The following is an 11625-nucleotide window of genomic DNA, read 5'->3' as shown; positions in this document are numbered from 1 at the left end:
ATATTTATCTTGAAGGAGAATATTGCACTTCTGTAGTTAAGCCAAAGAGTAACAAAAAAAAAAAAAAAAACGGGGGAGATGGACTGCAAAGGTATAAAATATACATAAAAATTACACTGAAATCATTTTGAGTTAAACCCAAATTGGGCGCGGCTCAGGTGGCTTTCTAAAAATCTCATCCAAATCTTGGAAGCCCCGGGATTTTCTATCCAAAATTTAAGGCTCTCGAATCATCTCCCCTGTCATGGTCAAGTGACAGAGCTGCACTGATTCGCTGACTTAAACCCAACTTTTGCGGGTACTAGAAATCCGAGGGGCAGAAGAGGGCGACGAACTCTATTCCAATCCTGCTTCTTCTCTGTGCCGCCACGTTCCCCCGGCGAGAAGGGACCTATCGGCCGCCCCATGCCGAGAGGGATCCCAGAGAACTCGGAAACCGCCAGGCCAAACCGTGAGCTGGATAAGGAGTACGTAGCGTGGGTCCACAGACGCCCCCTTGCCAAATTCACTTTTTGCAGATGAATCTGACGACTGTTTTCATTACAGGCTCCTTCACAGGACTTTTAGTGACTGGTCGAGGAAGGCCCTTCTTCGTCTGCCAATTTTGGTCTGCCGTGCCAACGTCGGGCAGTGGCTTGGCCAAGGCTACTGGGAATTAGCCACAGTCCCCGCTCGTGCCATTTCCCTTCCAAAGCCTGAGTCCATCGGTGTGGACACAAGAAGGCGGGTAACTTGCGATGGCCACAGGCGCCTCGCGCTCTGCGCGCCCAGCGCATCCCCAGTGAGGGCCCGGCTGGGACTGCTCACGGCTGGGGCGGAGGCGCCGGGACTTCCGGGCTGGCACGCGGGCCCGGGTTGGGAGCCTAGGGAGCGCTCGTGTCTTTAAAGCTCACCGGACAGAAACTGCGCTCCGCTCAGACGTCTGCCCCCATCGGCTTGGGCTTGTGGGGCACCCTCGTGGAGACGCCCCTGGAGGAGACCCCAGCGCCCAGGTTTAAGGGGCAGGTAGCTTGGCTGGGATTCTTCTTGGAAAATTTTCCGCAGAAGCAGGCCCTTCGGGTGGAGGGTCCGGAGGAGCTGGACCGGCCGCGAGGCCTGGGCAGCCGACCGCCCAGTGCTGCTCCCACCCCGGCCGCCCTCCCTCCGGGGCCACCGCCGCTCCGCCGGGGCGGAGGGCGCGATGCTCCCCTCGGGTCCCAGCGTTTTCCTCCCCTTGTCTGGTTTCTTTCATTCATAAACCTGGTGGCTACAGACGCAGCTTGAATATTGACGTCTCTCCCCCAACTGCACCGCCGTTAACCCAATTACAGAATTCATCAAGAACTGTGTTGAATTATCTCTTTCCATACAGTATCAGCATTAGCCTAATTAAAAGCTATAATGTCTGATATAATGATTAAATCGTTAGCTCTGCTGTAGGGAAGCAATATTTTGTTTTCCCTTCAATTAGAAGCTGATTGAGGTTTTCAGAGCAGGTCAGCTGTGAAATTTGAATTATATGTGTGAGTACTGCTCACAGGGTGAGCCCCTACTCGAAAGCTCCCAGAGATTCTCCAAATGCTTTCACCCAGAGAGCTAGGAAGCACAAAACAACACGCACGCACGCACACATAGGATTGTTCGCTCCTCACTGTGAATTTACGAACTCCACACTGATCACTGGAAAGAAAGCCCTGCTCGCTTTCGAGGGGAAGGGCTTTATTTTCTTTTCCCACAGACGTTCCTGGAACAGCCCTCTCATACAGGACGTTTTTAACGTCTGTTAAAACGTCTCTCACCGAGAGAGAGACGGTGGATTTGTACACTCTAGAGAGGCTACAAAGACCTTCTGCTCTGTTGCTGTTCCTAATGGCAAAGATGTCACTCAAAGTTCCTTACTGGCAACGATTCTCCTTCTCCTTCCTCTTCCGTCTTTTCTATCACTGTTTTTTTCCTCTAAAACAAAACAAACTTTTGCGTTACTTTGACTCCGTCATTGTTTGAGAACAGCGGGGCCAAGTTAGCTGGATTAGGGCTCAGTAGGGGAGGGAGTAATGAAGCGCGCCAGGGGGCCGGGAGAGAGGAGCACCTCCTACAACTTCCAGGTCCGTCCCCGGCGCGCCCTGGCGCGCAAACATTCGAACGCGTGCTCGGACCGCCGCGACCCGGCGTGTAGCTGCAGGAGCTGGAGAGGACTCTGCCGCGGAGAGCGAGAGCCTCAAGTCCTGTAGCTCCGCGTGGCCGGCGAGAGCCTCAAGTCCTGTAGCTCCGCGGTGGCCAGCAGACGGCGATCGCGGCCCGCTTGGTGGCTGAGTCAGGGCAGACGCGCGCGGGGCCTGGGGGCCGCGGCTCCGCAACCTTTTGGGCTCACCCGAACCTCTCGTGGCTCCGGGTACAGAGGAGCGGGGCACCCAACCTCCGCCTCTCTCCTCGGTGTCCACTCCCCCCACCCCACCCCCGCCCCAGCGCGCACAGTACCGGGCGCCCTGGTCTCCTCTTTCGCGCGCAGTCCCCGGGCCTCTTCTTGGTTTGCGCCTCCTGTTGGAGGCCCTCCTGTTGGCCGAGATGACCTCGAGAGCCTCTTCCAATTGAACTGTCTTCTTTTTCTCTCTCTTAACCATTTATTTGTTTGTTTATTATTATTATTATTATTATTATTATTAATTTTTCCCTTCTCCTCTTCCTCGCTCAGATCAGTCTTTTATCTCCCAACAGTCCTGCCAAGGAATTGGCGGCTCCCTCGTGATTATTCTCCCTAGAACTCTGGTTTCAGCCCTTTGGGAGACACGGAGACACCATAACTGGGAAGGCTGCGCCCGAGGTGGTCCACAGCGGGCCGATAAGTGGCTGAATCCTCAAGGGGTTTCGGAAATCCCCGGAGCTGAACTGTGGGAGAGGAGAGGACATAGGTGGATACCTCTCCCCGGAGGGTGTTAACTGGACAGGCCAAGGTGGAGGAAGACAGAGTTTTTAGTTTCATTGCTTCCCTATGGTGACCTTTGTCTCTCCAGAACTCCTAACCTGTCCATCTCTGCTTGCTGGGAGCTTGAGACTGACCGCCAGTACAGAAAGTCACCTCTAGGTGTCTGAAAGCTAGCTTTCACTTAAAAGACTGGTAGAGACAGGAAGAGGATTCTGTCCAGTGACCTCTCTACTTCCCAGGTTTCTCCTGAACACAACATGGGAGGGGGAGCAAAACCCAAAAGTTTTACTCTGCGGAGGCAGTTTAAGTTAATGGTGTTAGATTTAAAGTCCAGAATTCAATGTATTTGAAAGTGAACGGCTTGTGTGTATTTCCCAAATAGATTTCATACATATGTATGCATATGTATTGTGCACATGTATGTAAACAAATACATATATTTTATGTACAGGTGTGTATATGTATATATGTATATACACATGTATATTTACATATTTACATATTCTGTATTACATGTATATGTATGTATACTTATGTATCCTCTGTGTGTATATATGTATGCATATATTCTATGTATATACACATGTATATATACATATTTACATATTCTGTATTACATGTATACGTATGTATACTTATGTATCCTCTGTGTGTATATATGTATGCATATATTCTATGTATATACACAAGTATATGTGTGCATATATTCTGAGGCTACACATGTATGTGTGTGTATAAAATATTGTGTATACACATGTATAATTATATATATACATATGCATGTATGTATATAATTTTCTCTAATGATTGCTTGGATCTAGATTTTCTTTAAGGATCATGCCCACAAGTGAAAAGAACATCTTTACTTATCTATATTTCTAAGTTGATCTCCCCTTTGGTCTTTTGAGCAAAGCAAATTTGGTCGCTCAACAGTGAAGTAATCCTTTGCTAGGGGTTCTAGACTGGCCTTTCTTGGAAATAGTGTAGTCTATTTCCAAATCCTCCAGCTCCAGGCCTTTGAGAAAGTCCTCGGATTGAAGGAGGTCCCTGCCAACCTGGAAGGGGATAAAGGGGAGAAACAGAATAAGGAGAAGAAATGTTTTTCAAAGTGATTTTGGACTGTTTTCTTTATTTTTAAAAAGCTACTCGGGAGAGGAGTCAGAAAGAGCAAGATACTAGATACTGAGGCTCCCAAATGCCATTACCGGCAGGAGTTGATCTGATTCTCTTCAATCTTTGTGCCAGGACGAAAGGCACTGAGAGGTCTGGCATGCAGTGCCCTGCCTCTGCCTAATTGGCACGGGCAGCAACTGCCAATCATCTACCACTTGGCAACAAGTTACACCTGCAGCTCCAGTTTAATACTTATGCACTTGGGTCCCCATAGTCTTTGCCCCCTTGGGCCCAAGGAACATCTCACTATAAAGGACTTATGGAGAGTGCCCCAAATGCTAAGCACTAGCGTGATCTCATAAAAGCCTAAACAATTTACTTCCTATTTAGGTGCTCTGGAAAACAAGGATAATGTCGTATTTGGAAACAATTTTGAAGACTATGTAGAAAGAAAACTAGACGTTTCAAAGTCAGCTACCCAAGTTCCCAGAAACATAAAGCATTCCTGCAATGCACACTGGAGCGCAGGGTATATATAAAGTAAATTGCTTCATTGATATGGAAAATAATGTGCCAAGCCTTGTTCATACAAAGTATTTTCAGGGGGTCTTAGGCTATTTGGTTTAAAATTTAAATTGAAAAGCAGAGGAAAGAAATCTTTCAATTGCTAAGTGGGTAATATAGTTTATAATTTGTAAGCCATTTTCTTTATTTCAATCTTGCTGACTTTCCATAACACACACACACACACACACACACACACACACACACGATCTTACTGCACACCCATCGCCTCCTAAATTATCAAAGGAAAAACAGGACTATAGCATTCTTAAACAATATTCTTGTTCTTTTTGTTGTTGTTCATTCACAATGTAACTGATATTTGAAAGTAGTCCATGAATCAAATAAAAAGATTTAACAAACTCAATTGGTGAAATAAGAAGGTAGTTGAAAACCAAATTTATAACCTAGACATTTAGTGAAAAATATGAAATGGCGTTTCTTTTCTAATATAATTATATATTATTCAACAAGTTCCCTATTAAATGCTGAATAGCCCGAAATGAAAGCAGTTTAATCTGCAGAGACCAATTTGCTATTGCATTGCATACTGTAGCAACCTTGCAATATTAAAAAATAATAATAAAACTACAGTAATAATCATAGTAATTGACAGGAAAGAGAAAAAAAGCATTATTGCTGTATCTTGGACAAGCAATAGGGTCAGAAAATTCACAACCTCATAATTTTTTTTAATCGGGGGTGGGGGAGAGATCTCCCGTATTCACTAGCCAACATACTTAAACATGCTTATTACTATCCTTATGATCATTATCGTATGTTTTTTTCTATTACAAGAATGTCAGTCACCGGCTTTGGTTAGGCTCCAGTTCACCCATCAGCAATATCCTAAGCACCTCCCTTCTCCTGTGCTCACGGAGACGTCCCTTGACTCAATGAAGAAGTGCATGGTCTCAACGGCTTTTCTACCAGAAGGTAGCCTGAGAGCAATGGTGTTATCGATGACACTTTGAGGTTTATGAATTATAACCTCAGGCAGATGCCTCAATCACTCCAGGAACCAGGCCTCTCGCTTGCATAATTCAGGAAAACAGCATCTGTCGCTTGGTCCCCAGGCCTCACTTTTCCGATTCAGTTTCAGGGGGCCTCGCTCCATTCACGCAGTTTTCAAAGTTCTTAGGCAAATAGTTTGTGGAAGATGCGCTCCAGAAGAGCGTGGCCTATCCCATTCTTGTGTGATTTTAAACTTTTCAACTGTTGTTAAGTAACTAGATTCCACATAGATTTTGTTTTTGACCTTCCCAGAAATTCCTTTGTAGAAGGAAAAGCTAAACTGAGAAGAGTGTGTGACTATAACAGCCAGGCTTTTTAAAAGATTTCTCTCAAACAGCAACTTCAGGGCTGATGCTAAAATAAACTATGAAGCCAAGTTCAACACAAATTCTCCCCCGTTACGGGAATAATCGGTCCCCGGGCCGTGAAGGCCTTGCTCACGAGAGGGGGCACTGGAGAACTTCAGTACACGCGACGATGAAGCACGCATCCACGGGCAGGCTTAGGGGACTGAGTTGCCTAAGCCGCGCAAGAGATCACGTGCGGGCCTTTTGAGTTGTGTACCTGGGGCAGTCTTTCCTGCTCCGAGAGTCGCATCCCTTCCGTCCAGCTCTGGGGCCGAACTGAAGGCAAGGTTCCTGCCTCGGTCCCCAACTTTCCCTTTCCCAGCTAGCACAGACTTGGCGGATGGGCTCGAGGAGTTGCTGGGTCTTGGATGCGCTCCTTTAAAACTTGGTTAAGGGCTAGATTCCTTACCCCTCCCCCCCTCCCTGAATGATTCCGTCTTCGTCTTGCTTTTAAATCCAATCGTTAATCTTGCGGAGCGCGCGGGCGGAGAGGAGAGGGTGAGCTCCAAGCTCGGAATTCGTCGCCGTCGCCGCCGCCGCTGCCTCGCGCGCTCAGGAAGCAGCGTGGCTGTGACCCCCCTCCCAGGCCTCTCCCCCCCCTTCCTTCCTGCCCTGGCTCACCCCTCCTTTTTCCCCTCCTCCCCGCTCCGCCGCCCGCGCCCAGTGTATCTACTCCCTCCCCACGTCACTCGCCAGCGCGCCATGCAAATCACCGCCGCCGCCAGCTCCCATTGGCCGCGGCGCGCTCATTTAATGGCAGCCCGGGCCCGGCGTATGGCTGCTGGGCCCCTCGCGCCGTCGGCCCCGTGTGCGCCTCCGCTCCCAGCGCACGGCCCCGGGCAGGCAGCGGGCAGCCCGGGCTCGGCGGCCCCGGCTTCCCGGCCATCTCTGCGCGCCTGCGCTCCCTCGGCTGCCCCCGGCCCCCCTCCCCAGCTGCACCGTAATCCCCCTCGGCCCCCCCTCCACTCCCCCCTCGGCGCCTCGCTCCCCACTAGGCACCTGGGACCCGCACATGCCCAGCGCACGCAGCGCGCCGCCCTGCTAGAAGTTGCAGACCCGGAGTTGGAAGCCACTGAGGACCGAGAGCAGAAAGAAGGAGGCAGTGCGTGACGGCGGCGACCCGCGACGAAGAGGCGGCGAGTCCTGGCCCCGGCCCCGGCCCCGCGCATCGCTCTTGTTCCGAAAAGTGGAGGTGCAACTTGGCCACGATTACACCTGTTTGCACCGCTCTGCCGAGGGCGACCCAGCTGCGGCGGCAGCGAGGACGGCACGCCGGTCATCACCCTCTTTGGCGAGTGGTTTGTGCAGAAAGAGAAACTTTCCAGCTGTGAGCCGGACCAGCGCTGAGTTGCGTGTGTTTCTGCCTCTTTTTTGTTGTTTTTGCCTCCACCTCCCCACTTCTCTCTAAGACCTCTCCCTACACACCCACCCCCAAGTCTCGCTCTGTTTGAGCCTCTCTCCATCTCCCTGACCTCGACTGTCTATGCTCCAGTCCCTCTCTGCGCGGTGCCGGTGAACCCGTGAGCCGCCCCAATGTACAGCATGATGATGGAAACCGATCTGCATTCGCCTGGCGGCGCCCAGGCCCCCACGAACTTGTCAGGCCCAGCCGGGGTGGGCGGCGGTGGCGGCGGCGGCGGCGGTGGGGGCACCAAGGCCAACCAGGACCGGGTCAAGCGGCCCATGAACGCCTTCATGGTGTGGTCCCGCGGACAGCGGCGCAAGATGGCCCAGGAGAACCCTAAGATGCACAACTCAGAAATCAGCAAGCGCCTGGGCGCCGAGTGGAAGGTCATGTCCGAGGCCGAGAAAAGGCCATTCATCGACGAGGCCAAGCGGCTGCGCGCGTTGCACATGAAGGAGCATCCGGATTACAAGTACCGGCCGCGCCGCAAGACCAAGACGCTGCTCAAGAAGGACAAGTACTCTCTGGCCGGAGGGTTGCTGGCGGCCGGAGCAGGCGGTAGTACCGCGGCCGTGGCCATGGGTGTGGGCGTGGGAGCCGCGGCCGTGGGCCAGCGCCTCGAGAGCCCCGGCGGCGCGGCGGGAGGCGGCTACGCGCACGTCAACGGCTGGGCCAACGGTGCCTACCCCGGCTCGGTTGCGGCGGCGGCCGCGGCCGCGGCCATGATGCAGGAAGCGCAGCTGGCCTACGGGCAGCACCCCGGCGCAGGGGGCGCGCACCCACACGCGCACCCCGCGCACCCCCACCCGCACCACCCGCACGCGCACCCGCACAACCCGCAGCCTATGCACCGCTACGACATGGGCGCGCTTCAGTACAGCCCCATCTCCAACTCGCAGGGCTACATGAGCGCTTCGCCCTCGGGTTACGGCGGCCTCCCCTACGGCGCTGCGGCGGCGGCAGCCGCTGCTGCGGGCGGCGCGCACCAGAACTCGGCCGTGGCTGCTGCTGCTGCGGCGGCAGCCGCGTCGTCGGGCGCCCTGGGCGCGCTCGGCTCTCTGGTCAAGTCGGAGCCCAGCGGCAGCCCGCCGGCCCCGGCACACTCACGGGCGCCCTGCCCCGGGGACCTACGCGAGATGATCAGCATGTACTTGCCGGCGGGTGAAGGCGGTGACCCGGCGGCAGCAGCAGCCGCGGCGGCACAGAGCCGGCTGCACTCGCTGCCCCAGCACTACCAGGGCGCGGGCGCGGGCGTCAACGGCACAGTGCCCCTGACGCACATCTAGGGACGCGGGGGAAATTGCGGCCCGCGCTGGCGACGCGCAGAGAAGCGTGCGGCCGGCCTCGGGTTCCCGGCCTGGCCTAGCGCGGCCTTGCTTTTGTACAGACCTTTCTAAGTTCTTGTAAAAAGGAAAACACTGGCTACGAACTCTAGGTGACACATCCCCCCTGATCCCCCACTCGCCTTTCCGGGAGCTTCTGGGGACCGCATGGCGCGGACACAATCGTGCATTTTAGACTGAACTTCGCCGTTTTCTTGAGACTTTTTGTACAGTATTTATCATACACGGAGGCAAAAGCATTTCTTTGCTCGAGGGGACACAAAGACCAAATTAAGCAAGAGTTGACTCCAACTTTTCTATCCCGCCGGCGCGCTCACTCTCATCCTGCATCGCTTCCTGGTGGCGTTTGGTTGCCCGGGACCCAGTGCTCGGAGCTGTTCTCATTTGTTATTGAAGTAGTAAGGCAGATCCAAACACTTAAAAGTTTTTTGTAGTTGTTACCGCTTTTCTGGGTTGGTTTGTTAATTTATACAAAGAGATAAGCCCCTACACCCCTTTCAGAAGGCAGCGTTATATTCTGGGTTTTGTAAAACTTTTCTGTATCTGAGCTTCTCCAATTTTTTTTTGTTTTGTAATTATTTCTTGTAAATGCATTGTGCAAATTTATTTTAGGCGTTGCGGCATGGGGAGGGGTATTCAGATTATGTACATAGTTTCCTAAAAAAAGCCTTTCTCCTAAAAACTAAAAAAGATACCCCCCTTTAAAAATGCATCGAGTTTTGAGTCAATAAATTTAAGAGAAAAAAAATCATTTCCCCCCATAAATTTGAAACGTGCTAATTTTATGCATGTTTTATGAGCTCAAAATACAATTATTAAATCTGACCGAAGGAGAAATTGTCGCATGGACTAAAAGTGAGGGGAACCCCAGGGGAGAGTACGATTTTCATGGAGCTTCATCCAGTGGAAAGGAAGTTAAAAATCTATAGATTATTTTGTAGAGTTTACAGTGTTGATACAGAATGGGAAATAATTACCAAAAAAAAAATATATATATCGTTTTATACTCTGGCCCTTTGGTGTGTTTTTATCTTGGGCTGACACCGCGGGATTTTTCAGCTCCTTGCTGTGGGCTTTGCATCCTCGGTTCCCGGATTTATGCCGCCAGGGGAGAAGACCCTAATGGCGGGACCAGGCCAAGGTTGGATGACAAAAGACCACTGCAGGAGCACGGGTGTTACCTATTCCCGGGCAGCTTGCTGGTGGAATTTATTTAGATTCGGCTCGAGGAAACACAATCTCTGAACCAAAATGTACTGTAACTGAGTGCCCTCTGCCCTTTCTCAGCCCCTCTCTCTGGCTTATTTCTCCTTGGGAAAGAGTAAAAAAGAATTTTGTTGGATTTTTACACGCACACACAAAATTGGCCAGCCCCCCCAGCCCCGCGTGAACTGGGATGCAAGTTGCTAACGGATATGAATGCAAAATGCGGTGTTTATTATTCCTGATGAGATCTGAGGTTGTTTGATGCTTTACATTTTTTAATAATATTTTTTCTAGGTGTTTATTGGTACATTGCAGTTTTTTTTCTGGAATTTAAAGTTTTCTGTAAAACTTTGTCTTTAAGTAATCTGACAGCATTAAATATTGCATTTAAAAGTTATGCTGTAGCAAATACGTTTTGGAATTAGTCACAACATAAAAGTGAAATTATATTTTTGGAAAAAAGAAACCTTGAGCCCAGATCAAAATATGTTGATTTCATTTTCTCCACATCTCTTCTTGTCTTGGAATGAGTTAGACTATCCGTCCAAAAATGGGCTTATGGTGGTGGGTTAATGAGAACCAGACTTAGCCCTCATTTGAGAGTAGCTTTAAGTATATAAAATGCTAACCTGACAATTGACGTGTAATTTTTGGAGTCATTTTAATAATTTTGCTTAAACCACATATTCCTTAAAGTGATTGCAAATTTTTCAAAAAAGATGTCAACTGCTTCTTCCAAACAAGATTAAAAAAAAAAACCCTCCCTTTTCCCCCTGCTTTAGCAATCTGATCCTTTTTGAAACGTTCCTAAAAGTGTTTGGATAGATATGGTTTGCTAAACGGAACAGCATCAGAGATAGCCTGGGACTAAATGCCACACACAGTCAGTCCCCTCTGGGAGAGACGCTTTGGGAAATTCTGTAATGCTCTGTTAACTCACCAGCCTGTTTAAGGGCCAGACCACATTTACTCTGAAATATGCAGAGTTAAATGAACACTCTGGTTCTGTTGCTAACCCCCAATCTCCATCTCTCTCTGCACTTACCAAAGTGGCAGACAGATGTGTGGCCATGCTCACAGAAATGTATGCCCAACTTTGTATCTATTTTCAGCTATTGATTGGCATCTAAGTCTTAGCTCATCAAACATATTAGTAATGTGGGTCACACTTGAAATGTTTTAGACTATAAAAAGTTTAGCAGTCTGCTGGGAACTCCAGGAAGAGCTGTCCCTTGGTTTCCCAGAAGGTAGACTTAGAGTTTGGCATTTCATCATACAGCATCAGCTGAAATATTCACTTTATTTAAAAACCCAGGAAGATCTTAAAATGAGAATTTCTGGAATTGAGCGAATTTGTTTTTGTTAATTAGAAGGACGTGGAGGAAAACAAATTCTTTAATGACTCCATTTGAAAACAATATGAGGTAGGGGAAGTAGAGATTTGCTAGGATTCCTTTGTCCAAATGAGATTCTATCACACCAGCAGTGTTTCTCCAATGTCATCTCGTAGATTTATCCCACTAGACAACCGAACAATGAATTCGACTCTTGCCAAGGTACACCACATCGTATTCACAAAAATGAAATACTATGTGATGGCTTCGGTTACTTTCCAAATCACGGGATGGTGTTTCTATCGTTTATTTCAGTTTTGTTGGAAACCTGTGTGGAGAACGCGCGCGGACAGGACTAGTTGGGGAGCAGTTTGTACAAAGTTTGCGTACTTTCTTC

General features: G+C 49.8%; 1 protein-coding gene across 1 annotated transcript; it reads left to right on the top strand.

Moving 5' to 3' along the window:
- The first annotated feature begins 6731 nt into the window (after nt 1-6731).
- Nucleotides 6732-10291, top strand: SOX1 (SRY-box transcription factor 1). Its single transcript, XM_066237275.1, has one exon. It carries the CDS (start codon nt 7474-7476, stop codon nt 8629-8631), a length of 1158 nt encoding a protein of 385 aa, XP_066093372.1. The 5' UTR covers nt 6732-7473; the 3' UTR covers nt 8632-10291.
- The last annotated feature ends 1334 nt before the right edge of the window (nt 10292-11625 follow it).

The sequence above is a fragment of the Saccopteryx bilineata genome, chromosome 6 (genome assembly GCF_036850765.1).
Source record: "Saccopteryx bilineata isolate mSacBil1 chromosome 6, mSacBil1_pri_phased_curated, whole genome shotgun sequence".
Classification (NCBI taxonomy): Eukaryota; Metazoa; Chordata; class Mammalia; order Chiroptera; family Emballonuridae; genus Saccopteryx; species Saccopteryx bilineata.
This window is presented reverse-complemented; position numbering and strand designations above follow the sequence as displayed.

Bases quoted from the DNA above. Each gene is read 5' to 3' on its own strand.
- SOX1 (XM_066237275.1), top strand. From the start codon at position 7,474: ATGTACAGCATGATGATGGAAACCGATCTGCATTCGCCTGGCGGCGCC.